General features: G+C 34.3%; 1 protein-coding gene across 1 annotated transcript in view; it reads left to right on the forward strand.

The window, feature by feature from the left end:
* Window positions 1–26797, forward strand: part of galnt2 (UDP-N-acetyl-alpha-D-galactosamine:polypeptide N-acetylgalactosaminyltransferase 2) — a 152287-nt gene that overhangs the window by 90880 nt on the left and 34610 nt on the right. The window contains exons 3-4 of the mRNA XM_056470550.1: window positions 4944–5097; window positions 26628–26726. Of these exons, the coding sequence (XP_056326525.1) occupies window positions 4944–5097; window positions 26628–26726 (253 nt within the window). The remainder of the gene's footprint in view (window positions 1–4943; window positions 5098–26627; window positions 26727–26797) is intronic.

Genomic DNA, 26797 nt, shown 5'->3' on the forward strand with positions numbered 1-26797 from the left:
ATAGACCCCTATATTCATCTTTAGAAAACATGATAATAAAAGATAATCTGAGAAAATCATATCAGAGTTTTAGTTTGCTGACAATGAACTCATCCGAAAATTCATATTGTAGGTTGAATGCATGGAAGGAAGATTTACAGTCTGAAATTTCGGATGAGGACTGGGAATAAACCTGTACTAAGGCTCATGATGTCTATAAATTCACGTCTTAAACTTACACAATATAAATGGATAATGCGGACATGTATAACACCAGTAGAATTAAAACAATATAATAAACACATACAAGATATTTGTACAGAATGTTTGGAAGTTAGGGGAACCTTGTTTCACTGTATTTGGCAGTGTACAAAGATTAAATTATTTTGGAAAGAGATAAAAGTCATAAGTAAAAAGATCATTTCAAACAAATCCTTTCTCGACCCAAAGCTTTTTTTTTTTTTTTTTTTTTTTTGCTGGGCTTATACTCAGAGAACTCAAACAATAGTAAATGCAAACAAGTATTTACAGACCTCAGCTTGCTTTATGCCAAAAAATGTGTAGCTTTGCTATGGACAAAAACGCAAAGACCAAACTACTCAATGGAAAAGACAGATGTTTTCAAGCCTGCCATTATAAAAAATATTTGCATTTAGTACTTGCATACTAAAAACTAAACAGCATGTATTTGAAAACACATGGAGTCCTTTTATCAGATATATCGAAGGTGTAAAATTAACAGAGGAAGAAGTTGATGAATAATTTTTAATGTGGACAATGTAGTTCCAGTCCTACAGTTCTGTATTGATACACTCTTCAGTCTATATAGTTGCTGTACATTGTACTCAGAATGATTATAATGATCACTTTTGAATAGATTACCAATAACTAAAAAAGGGGTGTTTTTTTGTTTAATTATTTTTTTATTTTATTTTTGTTTTATACATATTCTTTTATTTTGTATAATTTGTAAGCTAATAAATAATAATAATAATAATAATAATAATAATATTATTATTTTAAAATGCATTCTCGAAAAACTCATCAGATATCTGACGCAAGTCATAAATCAGTTTTTCGAAGGGTAAGAAGATGGATGATTCATCCAAATATTGACCATAGGCATGTTAGGAGAGGACCACAGCAAAAGAATATGTTTTACTTAAATACTTAAAACAACATTGACAAACGTTATGAAATATGTTGTTGTTGTTGTTGTTATTATTATTAATTGTTATATTTATAATTTTAACTACACTACCAACAGAATAATAATAATTACACTGCCAGAATTATTATTATTATAATTATTATAATTATTATTATTATTATTATTATTATTATTATTATTATTATTATTATTATTATTATTATTATTATTATTATTAATAGTTATTATTATTATTATTATTATTATTATTATTATTATTATTAATAGTTATTATTATTATTATTACTATTATTAATAGTTATTATTATTAATTGTTATATTTATCATTTTAACTACACTACCAACATAATAATAATAATAATAATTACACCGGCAGAATTATTATTATTATTATTAAAATTATTATTATTATTATTATATTTATTAATAATAATAATAATAATTATAATAATAATAATAATAATAATAATAATAATAAAAACAATAATAATTACACCTCTACCATTATTATTGATTGTTTTATTTCATTTTCACTACACCTCCAATATAATAAAAAAAAAAATATATATATATAATAATAATATTAATATTTAATTATTATTATTATTATTATTATTATTATTATTATTATTATTATTATTTCTATTAAGAAATTATATGCTAAAACCAATAATAATAATAATGTAACTGTTGTTGTTGTTGTTAATATTAGATTATTTATTAGCATTATTATTAGTTGTTATTTATATTTATCAGCTTTCTAAAAGCTTACACGATGCTAATATGTGATAAAGAAACTTGTGATGCAGTTCTAAATTCTTAATGACCATATGGAAGGTATTAGCTTCTTTTTGCTTCTCTTACTAATTTGAAATGCTGTCCCTTGTTCATGAACAATGGCTTTGGCATGCGGTCTTGGCCTTTGAATGGGTGTTAGCGTTCTGCAGGATAGTTGGCATCAGTGGCATGTCATTCTCACACAGGTTGGCCTCATTTTAATTCAGAAGACGTTCACCAGAGCCCCTCTAAATTAATTGCATATAGTCTTCAGTAATGATAGATAACATAATCGAATTCTGCCACATGTTTCTGAGGTCTAAGTATCATCCCAGCCATCTCGGCCATTTAACTCAATGAGAACAGTCTGTTAGCGACGACTGCTGCCATTCTACTGCGGGATGTGACTGACATCTAAATGGAAAAATAACCCTCTCTTTTTTTCTTTCTTTTGTATTTTGAGAGGAAAAGGCTTGTGCTTGTGAAATCATTTAAAGCAGACCATTACTGAATGGATCCATTTGGCAAATATCCTCATATATTATCATTTGGCAAATGTTCTCTTTGACAGATTCACCTGGCTTGTAATCAACTAAAGATGTCTAGCCAGCTCCTTTCAGGTTCTTCTGGGCAACTGTGATTTATAATGTAATAATGGGCAACGGTGTATTCGGGGGGTTTGTCTTGGCTGAAAGAGACTATTCTGAAAAACAGGAGTTTTTCATTCATTCATAAAACAAACAAAGAAAAAAAAAACACAGAATACCTTTGTTTGTTGCACTCTGGAGATTTGTTCTTGTCCCTGTTTTAAATGATATAGGTGTCTTTGGACATTTACTTACTAGATATGTGCAGAATTTCACGATATACACTCACTGCCCACTATATTGACATCACATAGCAGCAACTCAATGCATTTAGTCATGTAGACATGGTCAAGACGATCTGCTGCTGTTCAAACCGAGCATCAGAATGGGGAAGAAAGGGGATTTAAGTGACTTTGAACATGGCATGGTTGTTGGTGCCAGACGGGCTGGTCTGAGTATTACAGAAATTGCTGATCTACTGGGATTTTCATGCACAACCATCTCTAGGGTTTACAGAGAATGGTCTGAAAAGAGAAAATATCCAGTGAGCGGCAGTTCTGTGCTGCAAATGCCTTGTTGATGCCAGAGGTCAGAGGAGAATGGCCAGACTGGTTCGAGCTGATAGAAAAGCAACAGTAACACAAATAACCACTCATTACAACCGAGGTATGCTGAAGAGCATCACTGAACGCACAACACGTCCAACCGTGGCAGATGGGCTACAGTAGCAGAAGACCACACACTCCTGTCAGCTAAGAACAGGAAACTGAGGCTATGATTTGCACAGGCTCACCAAAATTGGACAATAAAAGATTGGAAAGCATTGCCTGGTCTGATGAGTGTCAATTTTTGCTGTGACATTTGGATGTCAGGGTCAGAATTTGGTGTCAACAACATGAAAGCATGAATCCATCCTACCTTGTATCAACGGTTCAGGCTAGTGGTAGTGGTGTAATGGTGCGGAGAATATATTCTTGGCACACTTTGGGCCCATTAGTACTAGTTGAGCATCGTGCCAATGTCACAGCCTACCTGAATATTGTTGCTGATCATGTTCACCCCTTCCAGCAGGATAAAATGCCATGTCAAAAAGCCTGAATCATATAAGATTGGTTTCTTGAACATGACAATGAGTTCACTGTACTCAAATGGCCTCCACAGTCACCAGAACTCAATCCAATAGAGCACCTTTAGGATGTGGTGGAGCGGGAGATTCACATCATGGATGTGCAGCTGACAAATCTGCAGCAACTGCGTGATGCTACCATGTCAATAAAGAACAAAATCTTTAAGGAGTATTTCCAGTACCTTATTAAGTATGTCACGAAGGATTAAGGCAGTTCTGAAGGCAAAAAAAGGCAAAACAAAATTTGTGATAAACATGCAAAATAGTTATTGTTATTCTTTATAGTCCTATTGTTGAACACTTTATAATAAGGCTCCATTTGTTAACATTAGTTAATCTCAGTGACAGTGAAAACTATTATGCATCTATTAGGGTTTATTAATTTCTTTGTTAATGTTTAATAATTCCTTAATCGAATCTTTGATTTATTGTTATTATTTATAGGCTATATTACTAATAAAATTATATATTTTTTACTAACATTAACATAACTTCTGTGATTGTGTCACTGTTGATGTTAGTTATTACATTAAAGTCTCAGTGAAATCAAAATAAAGTTGTTGTTTTTTTAGATGTTGGTATCAGTATGTTAATCCCCAGGAATCTATAATCTAGTGTGCTCCAAAACTATGACAATTCACATTTTGAAGACATAATCATCCAAGGCTTACATTTCTCACTTCCCCCAAAATGGAGAAACACATTTTTTTTTTTAAATATCATCTCATAGTTTATCAAATCTCCTGACCAATCACACGCTCTGTGGTATCTGATATGTGCCGGCCCCTTCAAGACTCTTCTCATTTGCTTTCTGTTTGAGCCCAACCACTCTCAATGCTAGATCTGTGACTAAAAACAAACTGATTGGTTGTTTTATTTTTAAGGGGAGGAGCAGCTCTATGTCCCACCCTGTCTTCATGTTTTAGTTGAAATTACGTCACGCATCAAACAAAAATGCATATTTCAAATCACTTCACGGCACCTTTAATTAAACATTACATATTGTACGTTAGAATTACTCTGTTACTCTGGACATTTCTATACAATAAAGCAATACACAATTATTTATTTAATCTGTTAAAGTAACCATTTTTACAGCTTAAGCCAATATTGTGGAAAACCTAAGAAAACTTGTTCAGATGGAAACTTACTTTTACTATGTTAAAGTAATCAATCCACAGTATTTGATTAATGGGTCAAATGAGTCGTTCTTATGGAAAAACATATTGTTTTGACATTTGTTGCACTGGTCCAGATGTCTCGTTTCCTCTGACATTGAGCATCTGTTTTTTGCATTTTTCAGGGAAGGTTCGGTGGCAGGACTATGACCAGGATCTATATGTTGGAGCGACTGTGGTGCGTCCAGGGCAGGATCCCTACGCCCGAAACAAGTTCAACCAGGTGGAGAGTGACAAACTTCGAATGGACCGCAACATCCCGGACACCAGACATGACCAGTAAGAATCAGTTGACCCTTTCAGCTTCAGTTTCTGTTTAACACTTATTCTTGTTCAGTTCACTTCAGCTCAAAACACTTCTTGAATGCTTGTATTTACTTTGCATGCAATCAATTTGATTTAATGACAAGAACGTAGTTTGCATTGACACATGAAATGTTTTCATTGTTTTGGGTTTTTTAGTTCTTAGTATGCGTTGTATGGATCTTTGTGAGTGGAGTAAAGGAAATGCAGTACTTCATTATGGTTTGAGTCAGATGAGAGATGTTTGCGTTTTGTTGCGTTTTTAACCAGCTGTGAAATAGAGGTCCTGGGTTGCATATAAGGCAAATGTTGTTTGCTACAGTACAAAATATAATACTGTGGAATATTACTTGTATAATATATTTCAAAGTGTAATTATTCCTGTGATACCAAAGCTGAATTTTTAGCGTTTATATTCCAGTCTTCAGTGTCACATGATCCTTGCAAAATTATTTTAATATGCTGATTTGATGCTCAAGAAGCAGTTGTGATTGTTTGTTTATTTATTTGTGGAAAATTCGATGTTTTGTTTTTGTTTTTTATAAGATAAATGATGTTTTGAAGTTTATTTGAAATAGAACTCTTTTTATAAATGTATTTATCAGTTTAGTCCATCCTTGATGAATAAATAGGGTTCACTTCAAAATTAATTTCAGTTTTTAGAATGATAGCGTATGCCTAAGTAAAATGTTATTTACAGCATGGTTTAAGATGGTTAACTGTAAGTGATTTCCAATTCAATGCATTTCAGTAGAGTTTGTTTTAGTTTGTGACACTTTTTACAGATGAAAGATTTTCATTTTAAAATGAAGATTCTCTCTTATATAAGCATTAGTTATGGGCTACTTTGCACAAAATCAAATTAAAAAATTATTCTATGTTAATCACTTGGATCTGTAGTGCATTAGTGAAGCATATTAATGAAGCATTTGATCTGCCACTATATGGCTTCTCTTTTATCTGATATATCTACTTTATTATGTACTGCGGTGTGATTTACAGAACAGTGAAGAACAGTGTCTTTGTGATTCAGACAAAATGAATATGCTAAATTAATGAAAGTTGTGGAACAAGAATCTTTAGTAGAGTTTTCAAATCAGAGAATCATGATAATGTTATAATGTTGTATTCACATTATTATAAAAGTGTATTGTGCTTTAATTGGCATGTTAGACACGGAAGAAAAATGAAATATCATTAAAATTAAAATACTTATTAAATATTAATAATACTATAACATTTATTCCTCTACTAGATATATTTTGATCAAATATATGAATGCAGCATTGGCGAACAAAAGTGATTTCAAAAACTTTACTGAATACCCACAAGATTGACTGAATTTTGAAAATTTTTACAACTCGTGTTGTATGCAACTATATTTCTCACATTTAAAAAGAATCCAAACTGGACCGAAGTTATGGATCTTGTTAAAAGAAAACTTCAGCAAGGGTCAGATGTTTAACACTGAAAGGCATTGTCGAGGTGCAAATGTGGGTGTTCGTGTATTGCTCTAACATCAAAAAATAGCCCAAGTTAGAAAAACAAGCTTGTATGATAAAAGACTGCAGAGGAAGTTCAGCTAAACAGAATACAATACAAATAAATAATTATTTCAAAAGATGACAACAAAAATAAAAGAAAAAGATGCAAAATAAAACTTAACCAATGTCTAAATGCTTTGTTTTGTTAAGCGTTCACAACAAGTTATTCGAAAATAATGAAATATAATGAACAACATTCATTGAGGAGTAAAATAATTTTCCCCTGTGAGACCTGTCAGCTTTAAACACAAGTCTGTGACTGTAACAACAGATGAGATTCATAACACTCAGTAGCATTTACTGCATCTGAGGTCAATCTTATTCTCCATTCAAACTACTCATTTACTTTCCACCTCCACATTTGCCGCTGTGCTCTCACACAACCTGATGATCCAGTATTGTCAGTCTTGCCTTGACATCCCTGACAGCCATTTAAGACAATCTGCTACTACGCCACCTCAAGCAAAGCCTGCCGTTTTGAAAGACTCGCCGAGTCGCTGAGGAAGTGCTTTTGACGCATTTCTCTATCGCTGTGCTTTGTAAGCATCTTTCGTCAGCTGACAGGCCCGCCTTTATGACAATCTGAAATTAATTTAGCTCATTAATTTGACTGACTTTATCATAGAGAAGGAGAGAGACTGTTCTTGACTGTTTTATAATGTTGTAAAATGCATTACATATAAATCAGATGTAATAGGAAATAGAGGAACGTTTCAGCTGTAAAATCAGCTCATTCATAGCAGTTTAATTGAACTACAGAACGAAATGATTGTTTGAAAATGTTCAGATGCTAAAGTTTTGTGTGGAAACTGTAATAAAAGGGGTCAGGACATGATTATGATTTTATTTTATTTATTTATTTATTTTTGTTCTTAATGTCGCAATTCAGTTCTGACTATAAAAATATAAAAAATAAGGTCAACACACATTGTTGTAGTGTAAGTGTGTATCAGTGTGTGGCAGCAGTTTTTGTAGTGTAAAAATGGTTTTATTTATTTATGACTGGTCACAATTGTGCAGCATTCATGAAAATATGAATAAAGTTAGTCACCAACCTCTAAGATTAAATAAAAAACATTTTTTTTATTTTTTTCTGCTGTTAAAATGGTGCCTGGGTCATTTTTTTTTTTTTTTTTTAAAGCTTTGCTGCATGTTTCTTGGTGAAATTGTGAATATAGCAAAGCTAAATTGACGTTAAGAAAAAATATCAAATTAGATTAAATATATTTTAAAAATTCACATGATCAAAGGCAGTTTGTGCTCTTTTTATTCTAAAATTAGAGGTGAAAACTTCATTTAATCATGATTGAAAGAAAGATGCATCAGTCATGCAGCATGAGCATTTTTATTTTTAAAATCTAAATTAGACTGTATGTAAAAAAAAAATAAGCAAAAACAGGATTGTTTGACTTTAGTTTTGTGAAACTATTGTCCTCTATATAAATCTGAAGGAAACCGCAAACGAGCTGAATGATATGCAGATTTAGACTTGTCCAGCTGGCACATGTGAACATCACTGACTATAATGTTTCCTGGGTTACTGCATGCAAAATAAGCAGCGCTGCACTTATGAACAACACTTTAATACGTCATTAAGAGGCCAGATGAACAGAAACTACTACATAAGCTTTTCTAAAGAGGGTCAGTTCCTCACAGAGATTCATTTATATCAAGTCTTAATCCAGTTGAATCATAATTTAGATCATTGCATAATATTAATCATATTGTAGAAACACACCAAATTCTATTGTTTATTTTGTACAGTAACCTTTTGAATGTCTTTACTGTTCCCATTTGGTTTTGGGTCATTGCTAATGAAGTATTTTGGGAAAAAAAAAAAAAAACTGACCAGCATTTGAATTGTAGTATAAAATATTGGGTGTTTAGTTTTGTGAAGTGGTCATGTAACATTTTAATTAATTACATAAACCTTAATAAAGTAAACCTAAAAAAAAAAATAACCTAAAACAAAAAATCTTCATTAATATAAAGCAATGCTAAAACCCATTAGTGGATTGGTAACTTTAAAAAATAACCAATTGAAAAGAAACCTCTTTTTTACACAAACCTGTGTTCTCTCTCTAGTTCAGTTTGAACATGGCTTAAGTTTCAAAGGGCATCAAGATCTTTAGAAATGTTATCTTGTCCCCAGGACATAACATCATTAGCGCTGCACTTAGCTGAGATCACATCGATTGCATGAGAAAAGGTGCTCTCCATCAAACACTCGTGTTACTGCTGTGTTATAATGACCAGATGCAACTGCTTTTGTTGTGATTCAGATGCAGATCTCATCTCTTCACTAAGCACTCGAGCGTCTTCACATGAAGCACGTTTCTCTCATGACAGAGGGCTGATGTAAACACTATAGGGGGCCTGCTCGTGCTTAAATGAACATAAATTGGTCCCACAGCCAGCCGCTGTCTGAGAAAGAGCTGTTGCGAACAGTATGATGAATTAGAGATCTTTATTTAACTATGTGATGTTAGGCAGAAGCAGATTGCTCTGGATATTTCCAGGATGAAGTTTGCGAAACCCTGGCAGTCCTTTAAAGTTGAGAATGTTGGGTTCAGTCAAATTCAAGATTCGAATAATCTGAAACTTCACTCAGATTAATTTTCTTTTTGGCTTTGTCCCTTTATTCATCAGGGGTCGCTACAGCGTAATGAACTGCCAACTTATCCAGCATATATTTTACACAGCGGATGCCCTTCCAGCCACAACCCAACACTGGGAAACACCCATAGACTCACACTCTCACACATACACTATGGCCAATTTAGCTTATTTGATTCACCTATAGCGCATGTCTTTAGACTGTTGAGGAAACCCACGCCAACACGGGGAGAACATGCAAACTCCACACAGAAATGCCAACTGACCCAGCCAAGGCTCGAACCAGCGACTTTCTTCCTGTGAGGTGAACGTGCTCCCCACTGAGCCACTGTGACTCCAAATAACTGGGTCATCATTGTACAAGTTATTTAAAAATAATATTTATTATATTTTCATCTTTAATAATCAAATCCTGTGATGTGGATATTGCCGATACACTCAATGCAATATCGATGCTCAAATGATTTATTGTGCAGTCCTACTGTGGCAGTTAAAGCAAGGTGTCACTTATTTTCCATAAAATATTGGATTGAGGTATTAATAATACATATACAGATCATTTCTGAGTGTTCTAGTCTGGTTGCTTAAAAAGAATCTTATACACAGATTAGTTTTGTGTATATATTGTTCATTTTATTTTTGAAAGTCTTAGATTGTCATGCTCTGCACCTTTTTTGCTTGATTGATTTATGGTTTACGTAACTATGCTTTTTAACCATGTTTTTTACACTTATATAGCTGTAAACATGACATTTATTGGTCTAATTAAAGGGTTTATGGAGAAAAAGGAGCGTTCGCTTTCTTAGTCTGTGGTCTCGTCATAGACATGCAGGGTTGGAGGTCCAGACACTTTAGGTTGTCTTTCTCCATTGTTTTCCACCAAAGGCCTGCAGTGCGGGACTGGACTCTCAGGACCAGCTGATTTACTGCTGACAGACAGGAAGACTTGTCAAGAGGAGGGCAGCCTTCGTGTCTGTTCCCATCTCAACATAAACAGGCTGCTAGGGAGATGCTGCCCTCTTAGGAAATTACCCTCCCATCACATATTCACAAGCCCGGCCCTTGATAAAAAAAAAATTTTTAAAAATAGACCCATGCAATATTTTGAGCAGAAAAGTGTGTGGTGTGAACTGTGGTTGCAGGAAGGAATGGTCGTTGTTGGCGTGACTGTGTTGTTTATGCTATGTTGCAGCGTGTCACTCTGACACTTCATGTTCCTGACCTCAAAATGTCCGTTTCCTACCTGGAGATTTAAGATGTGGATGTTTGTTGCTATTTAAAAATCCAGATCATAATTTTCCAGGAATTCAAAGTAGCCTCTTACCTCCAGGTTATGATTTAAATAAATCCAGTGACATTTTACTATTTACACAGGTCATGCGTGTTTGCTGTTTTTAGCTGTTTTGTTATTTTTCTATTTGAACACACTCTAGTCTAGATCAGTGTTTCCCAAAGTGGGGGTCACTGAACAATGACAAGTCGTTACTTGGTGATTTCCAAAAGTCAAAAGTTTTATTAAACTATTAATAGTTTAAAATAATAGTTTAAATAATTGTTTTTAATACTAAAAAACAACAACATGCAAATGAAAAGCCATCAGCCTTTCAATCAATGTTTTTTTCATAGGGTTGGTGTGTTTACGTTAGATTAACAGCACAACATGAGCATCAGCTGCAGCCGTTTTCCACAACTTTCTGACACCTTTATGGCAATCAAATACATTAAAAACAAATACAGGCCACAACTGAACATTGGGAATGATCTCTGAGTTTAAGCCTCCCAGAAATAGGCTTAAACATGAAAGTAAAGTTGAGGAGTTAAAGTGGGGGAGAAATACATTTAACACACAGTATTCTCCTCAGGCCATGACTAAATAATAGTAAATAGATTGTAGATTGAAATACATCAACGTCTTTATTGGGTTCGTCACCACAACATTGAAGTCATAAACTCTCAAATGACACCAAACATGACAAAGTTATATGAAAGAAGATCACGAGCAGATGAGTTGTGTATGGTAAAAAGCACATGGTTACTTTAATCAAATGGCAGAGGTGTGTGTTATGGCCCGTTTCCACTGAGTGGTACATTACAGTACGATATGGTTTGGTACGGGTCACCTTTCTCAGGTTTGTGTCTCCACTCCCAAAGGGGACCAATGGTGGGCGTGGTGTATGACAGAATTTCAGTCAACGTCATTCTCGCTTATAGATCACATATCCTATGAGGAGGAGTTCTTACTAAACAAATGCTTTATATACATAAATACTTATGTATAAATAAATGTTAATTACTAACCTTTCTATGAACAAGATTTGATAATAGCTGCAGATCAATGATAATGCAAAATAACCTATAGTAACGTCTGCGATTTATATAAAAATAAATAAATAAAACGTATATGAACACATACAGCCCCGTACAGTCTCTGAAATGTTACCAGTTACAAATAAAAAATACCCAAAACTTACATTTCGGCCTCATTTGGGTTCATAAATGATACAAAACATATACAGTCAGTACAAACCTCTCATCTTTATTCTTCACCAGCACATGTAGCGTTAACATCTTGTTGAAAAGAAATTGTGTCATTGCAAGTTTAAAATGGTCTAAAAGGTGATGATAATAGTCAAACATGGCAGTTTGTTCATGTTTTAGGTTGCTGAAAGAATCATTCGCTCCTTTGTTTTTTCTGGCTTCTCTTTTGTTTTTTCGTGCTTCACTTTCATGTTTGTCTGTTTCTGAAAGGATCCCATGTCAGAAGCACTTCAATGATCACGCGCACGTTATTATCATCAGCTCAAGAAGTTTGTTATTTGAAATATAGAAGTGCAGCAAGCAACAGCAAGCTCTCTGAAGAAAGTTAAATTGCTCATGATTTAGACAACCTCATAAACGACAACAGGACAACAAATTTATCTTCTTGGCCATGTGGCTGTTCATCAAGATGACGACAAGGTTTGATTGAGATCAGGTCGACCATGACATGTTATTATATGTAATGTCTCGGCTGTGTATTAAAAAATTGTGCTGCTTTTGTTTTCATTCTCCTGGCTTGAGTATGCACTATAGTGACATTTCTCTGTAAAAAGTTAGCGTTCAGCTGCGCGTCTAGGCCCGCCATTTGGTACCCATTTGTCGCGCTAGGTACCCTTTGGAAAGTGTACCCAAAAAGTGGTACGGTTCGCTTTTTGGTGCCTTTTGACAGTGGAAATGGCCATAAAAGCATACCATACAGTACCACTCAGTGGAAACGGGCTGTTAGAGCTGTGAGAAACTCCACACCAGCAGGAGTCCTCCTGTGCTTGGAATGTCCCAGCAGTCCTTTATTAGCATAGAAGGAATGGTGTATAATATTTTCTCAGTGTATAACACTTATTGTCTCTAATGTTATATTTAAACTTCTCTGTTAAAAGTTTTGGTCAAATTGAATAATTCTGCTGTCTGAGAGCAAAGTGTTTCAGTAAGCCCAGCAGCCAATATTTACATCAATAAGCTGGTAACGGCTCTCTGAATGATGTGAACATATGTTTTTTCTTCTTCTTCTTTTTTTGCATTTCTGTAGACACTTAGAGCAGCATCTGTTCATCTTTTCTTTCTTCGCTCTTTTGAGCATGACCTTTTTAAAGCCTGTCTGATTTTCAAAATCCTTCTGAGGCGTCTAAGCTCTGGCCTTTTCTTGCAGAAAAACTACAGTGTGTGCGCTTTGGCCTCAGCCTGTTTGGCTTTTGGGAATATCTCTCAGTGCTGCCAGCCGTTGCCACTGGCGGAGCAGTCGTGAAGTCATCGACTTCAGTCTCCATGAGCCACAGAAGCAAACATTGACCCTCTGTTGTATGACTGCCACACAGACGGCGCAATTAAGATGCATTTCTCATTCTCGCTGCCCAGGCCCATTTCCTCACACTGTGTCTGTATTTCATATCGATCTCATCCCTCCAGGTCTGAAGTTTTATTTGCCTGCACGTTTGTACAACTGCAGTGAAATGTTTGCTCTGCCCTCCTCCTGAGAGTGTGCTCTGGCCTTGTAGAACCAAAAAAGCGAGCGCCCTTTATACTTTCTACCACATCTTTTTGTATAAAGATGTAGATCCTCAAAGGTGTCTTAGATTGAAAAATTGCATATACATAGGCATAGTTGAGTAATAACAGTTCAGTACATGGAAATGACAAACCGTGAGTTTTTTTAAGCCATGGTTTAATGAAAACAGCCAAATTGTAACAAAACAGACTCTGTCGATCCGCACGGGATGATTAATGTGCAGACTTATGCGATTTAATACATGATGGATCTTTTATTAGTTTAACATTTATATTGTGAAATGTGCCAGTTATATTTGTAATGAGGCAACAGATACATGTAAACCGCTAAATACAATGTCCAGTGCACATTTATACACCATTTCATATCACACAGCTCTTACTGAGATTGATCTCAAGCAAAGGGAAGCCAATAACCTTAATAAAAATCATCTGTTTATGCAGATGTTGATATTAATTCCTGCCATATAAGTTAAAGCGTTAAAATACAACTCAAAAATACATCTCTGAGCCCTTTTGTCAAGAATAAATGTTTTTTTGGTTTATGGTTCATGCACAACACAACTCTGGAGCAAACACACATGATATTCACATCAAAGTTCACATCTAGCCAAGTACAGTTCGAATTTTTAGGATTTTAATTAAAGTTACTGTTACATTAGGCTGAATTGTTGCTTGCTTAATGAGCAGTAAAGTTAAGATAATTTGTTTAGAAAAAAAACTTTACATTTAAGAAGATTGAGATACATATAGCATACAGCACTAGAAAGAGGAAAACTGATGTACTGCAGATGCAAATCAAGGATAAAGGTGCATTATGATGCCAAATTTGCCTTTCAAATGCTGAATAAAACTTTTTTTCTTCATGAACCCAAGAGCATCTCAAGCTTCAGTGGAAATGTGAACATTTAAGCATCTGTCTGGACAAAGAGTTACATTATCACTGACACAAATGATTGAGGATTTTAAATAGTGCTAGTTATTATTGTTGTGTTTTTGTTTCATATTTTTCAGTATTATAGGTATCATGAAATTTTTATTTTTATTTTTTTCCTCTTCAAATCCCTAATATTCATAGTGGACTCAGACATTTGGCCTCCAAATGTGAAGAGGGGAAGTTGTGTTGAGTACATAATGGTGGACATGTTTATTCTCGGGCATCGTAATCTCACGTCAGCTGGATGTCTGTTTTAGTCATTTGGCAGGAGAGGTTACTGGCATGGATCTCAAACGTTGTTGACTCTGGTTCGGTTGGACAGAGTTCAAATTGCATTGTAAATGGATGTGTAAACTAAACTGAGGTGGAACAAGATGTTCAGATCATATTCTGATATAATTTGCCTAAGACTCCTTCCCTTCTTTACATGTAAGATTGGTAATGATGTAAACATTAAATGAAGGAGCGCTTCCTCTCAACACAAGGTCAAGGGTTTAAACCTATGATTGGCATACATTACTGTTAAGTTTGGGTGTTAAATCTTTTTTATTTTGTGTCTTGTGTTTGTCTGTTGCTCAGTTTATTTGATTAAAAATAGTCCAAAATAACAATATTAAGTAATATTGTTCCACTTTTATTGTATTATAATGTATTGCTTCCCGCAATTTCAAATCTGAATTTTCAACAGTATTATTCCATTCTTCAGTGACAGATCATTCTAGTATGTTGATTTGGGGCTCAAGACGCTTTTGTTATTAACTCCAGTGTAAAATACTGCATATCTGTCAAAAACAAACAAACCAACAAAAGAATATTGTCATTTATTTGGCAAATAATAAAATAAATGGCAAACTCAAAATAATTTTGTTTTATACCCAAATTGAAGCCAGCACATTCTCATCTACTTTCAGAAGTCATCAATTAAGCCTCATTTATCACAATCTAGATAGAAGCATAATACTCAATACTAGTAGCTTCAACGGTTTAGCTACTGCTAAGAGAGGAGTTCAGAGTGAAATAACCACAGATACCTACTGCATCTGCTCCATTTCTAAAGACTGAAGGTTCTGATTAACTGCATCACATTCATTAGATTGAATTGACTTAAAGGGAATTTCACATCACATCACAGCAGAGCTCACCATGCAATGAATAAATATAAATATTCTTAGCAATTAATATTTATTTATTCATTTTCCTTTGGCTTATTACTAATCAAAAATGGAGTTTTGATATTCATAGTTGATATTTTCAAAATGTCTTCATGGAACATGTTTACTTACTATCCTAATGATTTCTGGCATTAAAGGATATCCATAATTTTGACCCATTGATTGAGTTTTTGGCTATTGGCAAAAATATACCTGTGCAGCATAACTGGGTTTTGTAGTCTAAGGTCACATATTTATATAATTTACAGTTAGAATTAAACACAAGTCATTAATTATGACATTAATTATACAGTCAAATTGGTCAAATGACTTTCTGTATTATTCCTTATAACATTGGGGCTGCATTACTCTTGAGCTGAATGAACTCGCACAAGTTTGAAGAGTTTCATAAAGCGAGACAAGCTGGATGGGACGACTCGGATTGAAAATGTTATTATTCTCAACAGTAGAGGCAGAGTAACTATATAGCGATAATCCCACCCACTTTAAGCAGTACTAAACTGCTGTTAAAATGCAAACCAAGCATACAAAACACAGTGGAGAGGTGGCCATAGAATGTCTCCAACAGTATCTCGCACTGATCGAAGTATGTCAGTCATTTTGTGAGTGCCGTTATGATCAGTCTTACTACCCAACTTGTTTTTTAAGTATAAACCAAGGTACTTGTATGATGTAACTCTCAATTTCGGACTCAGTCAACCGCATTTTCCTTGCTCTCTATTTATTTCACACAAGTCCACAAAACTCTTTAGAAACTCCACATACTCTCACTCCTCATGATATTTAGCAGACAACTGCTGAGTCATGATGAGATCCAGATGACAGTTTTTGGAGTTATCCTGTAAATCTGATGTACAGTATAAAAGATAAATAAATAACTATGCTAAAAATATTCCTTGAGGAACACCAGTGCTACTACTTGGAGCACAGCTATGCCTTATGTTTTCATAATTAACAAAAGTAGACGTTAACAAATAATAATACTTAATTATTAAATTTTTTTAAGCCCCAGAAAGCCCCATTTAATGCGTTTTGGATGACTGAATAGGCCACCAAGAATGTAGCAACATGCCCAAATGGAAACTGTGAAGGAAAGACCATATATTTAAACTTCCTGGCATGTTAGATCCTTTAATGGTTTCTGCAGTCGTACAATCATTATACACTGAATTAAAATTGAATGTGCGAGAGGATATTTATTACGATACATATTCAGAAAGGAATGCTCTTTAGTTCTGATGGCCTCTTGTGCTGCAGTGTCAGTTCGTCTGATGTGTTTGGTTTGATGCTGTAAATGTGTTTGGCTTGACCAGTGTTCCTCTGTGCGGCTTCATGTAAACGTCTCGTCAGTCAGCTTGCCTCCTGGAGAGCTGCTGATGCTGCCGATGACATTATCCTTGTTGTAAGTCTTCTTATCGCTGCCCTTTCACCATCCCTGTGGTGCGTGAGCTGCATTCCCAATGCAGTAAGTCACGTTCAGCATAAAAGACACACAAACCTTCAGCTTAAAATGGCCACGAGACCTTTTTAAAGGTCAGAGCGTTGTAGTTTGTTTGCTGGAATGCCAACATTTTGTATATAAAAATGACTTACACATTTTAGCCTCATTCATTAAACCATAGTAAATTCTGAGTAATTTTTGCATAACACAGACTTTTATGAAAATTGTATTGTTTGTTCACATATGCATGTTTTTGTAGTTAAATGTGTATGTTAATGAATCCCAATTATTCATAAATGACCAGCTTGTCCATAATTTGCATTATCCCCACCTTTAAATTCCAGCTACATAAGTCTAGGAACTGAACAGGGGAATATTCTGGACTCCCTTCAAAGATCTGGCTCCAGTAGATTTTATAGATGCAGGAAAAAGTAATTGGCAAAATGCTTAAAAATAAATATCCAATAAACTTCAATAAACCACTGCATTTGCAGCTTAAAATGGCAAGATTTCTTCTGAAATTGCTGTTGATGGCATATGACAAAGCATTGGTGGCAGTTTTTTGTTTTTTTAGCTGAGAAACTTTTGTTGCTATGAATTCATGGCAGTATCGTATTACCAGTGGTGTAAAGTAACAAATTACTAATCCTCAAACTACTGTAATAGAGCAGTTTGCTCAGGAATTGTAATTTACTAAGTGGTTTTATGTGTAATTTTACTTTCCCTTAAGTACATTTTTAGTGCAGTATTGATACTTTTACTCTACTACTTTAACCTGCAGTCACTACTTTATTTTTTCCTGTCTGTGGTTTCAGAAAAGTCAGTCCTGTGATTCCTGTCCAATTGAATTGCATCATGATGAACTACCTCAAAACATGGGCAATTTATAATTGCAAAAAACTGTAACAACGGATGTTTACTGTATGATGACTGAAATGGCCTTTAACACCCAGCAGATGCAATGTCAACATGATGTTAGATTGATGTTGTACACCATTTATTTGAATCGTGTTCTATATTAAAGCGATGACATGCGATAGGAGTATTTTCCATATCAAAATGAGTTTTTATCCTAACTAACACCTGAAATTGATATTTTAGAAACTTTTATATTGTAGTATATTGTAGAAATTTTTTTTTCTTGCAGCTGAACAACAGTAAACTGACAATGATCACCTCAGGTACACCTCATGTGCTTTATTCAGTGCTAAATGCTAATAATGTGCATTTGAACGCCATTTTACATGCCATTTATTGCCATAGTACTAAAAGCAGCAACAGATATTTTACCTTAGATCTTGAAAATAAAAGATCTGATTCAAAACCAACACATATCAGTGATTCAGCATCTACATTTAATAATGTTAAAGGGGTTTAATATGGATTAATTAGATTAAAAACCTTCTTTCATGAATGAGTGCACATTATGTGCTTCTGAATGGCTGTATTTAAATTTCTGTCATGTTTCATCTGGTGCAAACAGCCAAATTGCTTATGGCAAATCTCGTCACATAGCATGTTGTTAGTACACAGGGTTACAACATAACCTGCTCACCTAATGTTTACGCTCATAATATTTATATTATTTGCTAATTAATAACCACCTCATGTAGAACTCTGAATCTGCGTCTAACTTTGGAGTCTGCTACTGTCCTCCGGAGATTGCATTTCGATCACGGACACACTTTGAGAGCTTTCCTGACTGAATGTATGAAATATGCGGTTTTCCAAAAAAGGCATCCCTGGGTACTGAAATATAATTGGCTGAAGTGGCTTTGGGCGGGATAAAAGCAACAAAACAAAGACAGATATCCGACACACAACACACATTTTCAAAGCAGAGCATCTGACTTCAGCATTGTTTTTAGAGAAACAATAATGCTCACTTAGCATGTTTATTACATATTTGCAAACATATTATGGTATTTTTAATGCTTTAGAAGGGTCAAAAACAAACATACAGCACCTTTAGGACTCCACAATGTGGTGATTTAAAATGTATATTATTAAATGTGATGTGTTTTTTGACCTTGGATGTAAACCAGTTGTATGAGACCTTCAAAACAAAACAAGGAACATTTTTAATACCGTAATAGGGGCATTTTAAAATCTAGTAAATTTGCTCAGAACTGAAGTATTGAGGCACACTAGTCTTATATCCATCTGTTAAACAATTACCTAAGCTGGTAATGAGGAACACATGCTCTTTGTTTACTCCTGAGAGGCTCTGCTCCTGTTGTGTTACCCTGATGGCAGCAGGCCGTGTGTGTTATTGGAAGTGTGTTTTTGGCGGGGGTGAGTGTTGTGTCGCTGAGTCTTGTCTGCTGTTCACACCACACCACTGCTCTAATTAAAAAAAATTAGAGCTGCTTGCCAATCGATTAATGAATGATGCCTTGCTGTGCAGAACTACACAGTATCTGTTTCTCTCATCGGCTCAGTCTATTTTTTTAGCTATTACAACAAGGTGTGTCTTCCTTACATTAAAAGGATGAATTATATATGTTTTTACAGCCACATCTGATTAATTTAATATTCATTAAAGAATTTTAAAAAGGTTCAATTTTTGCATTATTTGTTCAGCAGCAACAAACTTGATAAATAATTGTGTTTCTTAGTGAGCATCAATAATATAAATGGCTGGGTTGATAAACGATATTATATCAAATCGCAATAAAATTTATGTCAATAACAAAGATAAGGATTTTTTACTCTATATTGATCCAAGAGCCAATCATACAGCAGAAATGTGAATCTTAAAGTGTGTTGCTATTATAGATGTATTGAATTTTAGGCCACCAAAAATATATTGCTGTTTACAGGGTGTCTGCAGGGTCTTGAAAAGCCTTAATGTCTTAAATTTCAAAAACAAAATTTTAGGCCTTAAAGTCTTAAATTCACTGAAATATTGTTTTGTATGTCTTAAATAATTTTACACATATTTTATTTTTCCTCTGTCCAAGTAAAGCTACCCAGTTGGGCCGACATCCATCCAATCACCAACAATCTATCTTAAAATCAGGGAAAGAAATCTAAAAACAATTATACAGTTCCTCATGATGATAACATAGAAGTTTATCCCTTTGCGTTATCTTCCAGTCATACAAAAACTATTTACAGAAGGGGGGGTAGACATCATTTATAAATAGACATGAAACTTAAGGTTTTATAAAAGAAATGCGATAGGTTGAATAGAAGTTAAACCCAATCAGTTTGGACCAATAGCCATTCATGAATTATTTATGTAATTCCCTCTACAATAAATATTCTTTTCACAATGTTAAACTTGTCATAAAAAAAGAACTATTATGTTGAATATTTAGGACTAGTTTCTTGTTTTGACACATTAATGTATGTCGCTAAGAAATAATTACATTTGCTTTTTTTATGTTGTGGTAAACCAGGCCATTAGAAATAATCATTAGTGTTTAACCCTGTATAAGTCTACAGCTTTATTCATAATGATCTTAAAAGGGTCTTAAAGTCTTAAATTTGACTTGATGGAACCTTCAGATACCCTGCATTTAGTGGACCTTCTCTATCAGGCATTGTTGGGGTACTCTTTTAAATCTGGGAGCATTAACAACTCATATTGAAGTGTATATCTTTATCGTTCAATATGGAGAAAAAAAAATGATCAAGATTGCATTTTTGCCATTATCGCCCAGCCCTAATATAGTATAATAATACTCTAATGCTTTAAATGCAATATATACAATATATAATGCAATGTATATGATACACACACACACACACACACACACACACACACACACACACACACACACACACACACACACACACACACAGTTGTATTGTTGTCTACCAGGTGTTCCCAAACTTTACAGCCTGTGACCCCCAAAATAACAATTCCAGTGACTCGGGATCCCCATTACCCTCAGAGGTGGTTATAAACATACAAACATTGCACACAACAGCTCTCGCATATCAATAAAAATGATCTTAACCTTACTTAATGAGAATGGTGGGCACAATGTTTACAGCACAAGACTATTCTTGGTTTAATTTTGGAGTTCATCCTCCATGTTCAGTCGTGGCCTTTATTTTTAATGTATGTGAGTTCCATAAAGATGTCAAAGTTGAACATTGTGCTGTAAAATCAATCCTGTGCAACTAATCCTATTGCTGTGTTAATAATAACCCCAGGGGTTGCAATCCGATGGAAAATAATGTTTTTTTTTTATTTGCATGTTGTTTTTTTATGTAACTATTAAATACTATACTATACTTTGTCTCCTGTAGGTTATGGATTAAATGTGAAAATTCTAATAGTTTAATAACATATATGAGATTTTTGGAAATCACCAAGCGACCAATACCCCCCACAAAGCCTTCGGGCCTCCCACTTTGGGAATCACTGGTCTATACAATGCAGTTACAAGTCATAAACGTACTGTATTTCAATGTATCTTAGACTATTAGTTTTTTTTTATTACCGTAACCAATTTTTTTAAATGATTAAAATCCTAAAGCATAATAACAGGCATTCAGAAGAAGGTTTATTCTTTTAGTTTTTGACTTGAGTGGTAGCGCTAGTAGTATTTGAGAGTTTATTTGGTGCCATGCTGGGTGGTTGGAGGCCAGCAGAGGAAAATGTGCCAATAGGATATGCTCTAAAAACTGTTTGTCTCTAGTGAAAGCCTCCATTCTATTAAAGGCCCACTGCACAGTTATTCCTCTCGAGACCTCCAGCAAACAGGCCTAGAAATGTGTGCTGGCCCCTTAATGTTTTACTGAGAAGCCCAAGAGTTTGGATTATGTGTACGTTTGCAGTGAACCGGTTTATAAAATTGGTGAAAATTATGAATGTACATTTTATGCCACTACAATATAACTTGTGATTGTGAATTATGAATGTAATTTTTCTGACTGTAATGGAGTTATATTTAATGTGTAGCAATGTATGTCTTTTAGATATCCATTTACATACACTTATATAAATCCAGAATGAAAGAAAGTGCTTCAGGGGTAATTGACGTGTCTGTGCTCTTTGGATAAGGGATTCATAAAGATACACATGCACACACACACACACACACAACAACATAAGTATAGGGCTGGGAGATATTGCAAAAAAAATGATCACAATATCATGTTTCATCATTTGATTATCGATAATTATTGAATATTTTTTAACAATACATTTAGGAATATTAGGATTTTTTTAACCACTTTATTTTAATTTACCAACATTACTAAGGGAAATAGTTTTAATAGTCAAAAACAAACACAAAATATCTGATCTCTCTATAATAAAATAAACATAAGTGTTGATGAGACTTTTAAACTTGTGCAACCAAGGTAGATCAACATCTGTAATGTGTCAATATAAATGATACAGTAAACCTCAAACTCTGTCAATAACTCAAATTATGATCATCAAATCTGAGCTTTCAAGTAAAGGAACCAGCCATCATTATTCAAATACATGCTGCAACATTACAAATTGTAAAGTTGAATGACTACATTACCCCCTATTCTAAAAAATCTTTCAGATGGGGTGCTTGGGGCTGGGATGCACCAGAAAAAAAACCAAAAAGCTGCTCTGGCGACATCCTTTACATCATTTTTTTTATTTACATATTACACTTCATCTACATTTTTTTTTATTCTCCTGACTGCTGCTATACAGCACTCATTTTCACATGTGTTGTTATTCTGACCTGAAGTGACAAGCGCATGCGCATGGATTCCTTGAGCATTTACAGTGGACTGGCACTGGCACTCCACTGGCGTCTCTCGTAACTAGGTGACCGTCAACCATTTTCTCAGAGGATGGCAAATGGACAAACCTTTGATCCGATGAAAGTTTATGGAGGAAAGTACAAACCGCTGCAGTGTTTGGGTGCATTGTGTTTGTCTGAGGTAATTCTGGCGTTATTACTGAAATGTGTATATTCCATACAAAGTGTGAAGCAGATTGTTTAGTTCTACTTACATAAATCGCGGTGCGCTCGGGGCATTCTGAAAAGTTCCGATGTTTTCTTGGCTGGAAAATGCACACGGTTCACATGCGCATCACTTGCACAACATCTGCACATCGCTCCCACGTGCACGTCATGCAAGTCGCGCGCCTCCATTGGAAATGACAAACTTACACCCCAAGCTTATTGACACTGCTTCCAAGGCATGTTCTCAGCAGCCACATTTAAAAAAAACTGTAGTGCTTTATACTGAAACTTCACACTGACCGTTTTTTAAATCGATATTGACAATGGTGTTCAGTCATTAAATATTGTTACAGATTGTATCGCCCAGTCCTACCCATAATTCCAAGGCACTCAAAGTAAGTGGAAAAGCTAAAGCTGTTTTTTAAAACTATATAGCCATGTCAAAAAAGGCTTTTAAACTTTTGCGCTTTTTGAGTGCCTTGGATTTAGGATTTTATGTATATACTTATTTAATGTTGATCAAAATAAAATAATTTTTGGGAGAAAATTCAAAACTTTTTATCCATAGTATTAAAACAGGATATACCCAAATGGCCAAAACTGTGTATTCTAAATTTTTTTCCTATTACAAGCACTTTTACTAGTTCAGATAAGAAACTTTTAATAGGCATGGGCCGGTAAAAGATTCTGACGGTATGATAACCTTGAATAAAAATATCACGGTATTGTGATTGCTGCTCTAAAATATATTCTTTTAAAATGTCTGGGTGAAAAACAAATAGTTTTTTCCTATTTGAAAACGATATATTTTATTTTTTGAAAGATTTATGATATTTTGGAGCAGTACACACGTCAGGCTAAATAATTAAAATGAATCATTGACTTCTGCTGTCTTCATTAGTTTCAAAAACACTGATATCTTTACAATTTTAAATGACATCTTTGGATATTTTTTCTGCTGGAGATACTGTTGTCCTAAAAAAATTAATAAAAAATGTTTTTAAAAAATGTTTACACATACCTTAGGAATGGTATTACAGTAAATTTTTGGCGGTTTTAATAACCTTGACTTTTCCAAACCACGGTATACCTTGAAAACGGTTATCATTCCATGCCTAACTGTTAACTTTGTTTATTGCATGCAAAACTTGTTTTTGGAAAAATAAAGAAAATCCGCATTTTGGACAATGGCTGCAGGAATTGTCTCGTTGTTTGGATTTAGAATAATTTACTCCTATAGTCAAGAGAACCTGAAAAGAAAGAAGCTAGTGCAAATCTTTTCTCTGTATAACTTGTATTATCAGCTACTGATATACCATAGTTGTTGGATGTACTTTTATATTGTATCTGTAAGTACATGCATTTACTTATGTTTATATATTTTTATTATTGTTTTTATGTATTGTCATTTTTTTCTACTTTTTATCATTATTATTTTTTTGCATGTTTGGTTTTGATTTCTGTTGTACATGTTAAAAGCTACTGAGAGACATTAATAGCTTTTCACTGTCTTTTAACGCTGTCTTTAAAGACAGTTAAAGCTATTAAAGACAGTGTTTAAAAAATACAGTATTGTTATATAATATTTTGAAAATAAATTTTAAAATATCTTTTTATTACAATAAATGCTTGTTTAACACCATTGAGACACTCGAAATGAGTTGTGCTGCTGCTTAAAACTACTTGCTTAAAATAATTGAAACTAAACAATTATTATTATTTTTTTTGGACAACTTGATTAAGTTCGATCCACTTATCAAATAAAACTTAATCGGTTTGTGTTGGGACAAGTGACTCTGTGAAACTCAGCATTTTTTTGCAGTGTAATATTTTCAGAAAGTGGTTATTAACTGCCTTTTAAATGCTTGGATTAAGATATTAAGATAAAAATGATCTAATATCTAATATTCTAAAATGTTAAAAATGGTCTTGCTGCCATTTTTGGTTACGTTTGATGTTGCAAATGATTTCAACTTCAGATAAATACTGTTCTTTTGAATTGTCTATTCTTCAAAGTATCCTGAGAAAAATTCTTCAAAAATAATTAGTCTGTGATGACACTAATCTCATCCCCATTTCTGAAGATAGTTTTGAGTGTCTGATGGTGGGCTCTCAACCCTGACCTGTTGTTTAACAGTAGCGTAGCAGGAATTGACCCTCATTCCCCTGCCAGGCATCCAGTGGCCACAAAATCGATGGCATCAGTGCAGAGGAACCTTTGTGCGCTCTTATTCTGGATGAGAGGTGCTGGGAAACCAGAGGATTAGCCCTGCCGCTGTCAAATTAAAACCTCTGGGAGATAAACAGTGTGTGTGTTTAGGTGGATGAAACCCGTGTGTGGGGGTGGGTGGAGATGCAAGTCCGGAGAGTTTAAGCATGCATGACCTCCTGTCCATCTCAACCTCAGAGAAGCATTAAATTAATGTGGGCTTAGAGCTTCTCTGAAGGCGTGAGACTTTATTCAGGTGTGACTGAAGGGCGACACACTACACAGTGAAAACCCACTATCTAAATACTGCCGTTCTCATTTTGTTTAGAGTTTTAGCTGTAGAAACACTGAAATCAATTTTTTTTAAAATATTTTTGGAGGAAAATGTGCTTGGGATTGCACATGGTAAACTTGTTGGCACAGTGGTAGATGTTCTCAGTAGTTGCTAGGCGATTGCTTGCAGGACCAAGTCAAATGAGACTCTATGATATTGTTATTCCTTATAAATAGGGTCCCACTTTATATTGTGTCGCTTATACCTATGAACTTGCGTGGTAACTAGATGTGTAAGTAGTATGTAACTACAGTGTATGTACACACTAGTACTTAGTATTTACTTGTGTAATACTGGTGTACACACATGTAGCAATGCACTTAATATTATGTGAATGTTCAAACAGGACATTGGTAAGAGCACTAAGAAGGTACACATCTGTAACAAGAAGCAAGTGCACTGTATAACAACAATATGTACTTGCACGTGTTTTCCCACTTCCACAGCTGTTTGCATATCATGTACTTCTAAACATTGTATTAGAATAAGAATGGAAGAACTAACGCTGCATTAGAGGGTTTCATATTGTGATACCAGTGTAATCATAGGGTAAATCCATCCAAAGTGTAAAATGGTCACAAATTACTGTGTAATATATAAAACCTAAGCCTTTGTGCAACTGTTCAACAACAGTAAAGTTCTGCCAAAAAAGTATAAATGTCGATAGAAAAATACAAATGTTTTATGTTTATATGTTTCTTTAAGGTAAATTGTATAATCACATCAGTAATTCACATTAAAGGGGTACTTTACCTTTTACTTTGTATTATTAATGTTCTGTTGCACCATTGAACCTACATATACTATTCAGTGGGTTGTTATAGATATAAGCGACACTTAATATGTAGGCAACAGCTACATATGGGACCATTTACTTTTTTTCAAACCATTATGAGTTTGATTCCATTATGTTTTTCTGAAAACCATTATGTTTTTTTTTCTTCTGTTGAACACAAAAGAAGATATTTTGAAGAGAGCTGAAAACCTGTAACCATTGACTTCTATAGTATTTTTTTCCTACTATGGACGTCAATGATTACAGTTTTTCAGCTTTCTAGAAGAAAAAAACAGAGTTGCTACCACAATAATGAGTACAGGTTTTATTTTTTGGGGAACTTTCCCTTTAAAAACATTTTTGGCACTCCAGAAACCTTACAGTGAACATTTAAAAAAAAAAAAAACATGCATATATATTTTGACCATTTAATAAACTTGTGCAGTGGAATGTTTTCTACATGTAACCAGTTACTACTAAATAATTGTAAGTTATAATTTTATGTGTTTTTTTTCTCTTTCTCAGCTGTCGTCATAAGCAGTGGAAGACAGATCTACCTGCATCCAGTGTGGTCATTACTTTCCATAATGAGGCCCGTTCAGCCCTGCTGCGCACTGTCGTTAGGTGGGACATCCCATGTCAAATAACTATTTGCAATATTACAGCAAAACCTATTTTTTTTATTAATTTATTCT

The sequence above is a fragment of the Danio aesculapii genome, chromosome 13 (assembly GCF_903798145.1).
Source record: "Danio aesculapii chromosome 13, fDanAes4.1, whole genome shotgun sequence".
In the NCBI taxonomy this organism is placed as follows: domain Eukaryota; kingdom Metazoa; phylum Chordata; class Actinopteri; order Cypriniformes; family Danionidae; genus Danio; species Danio aesculapii.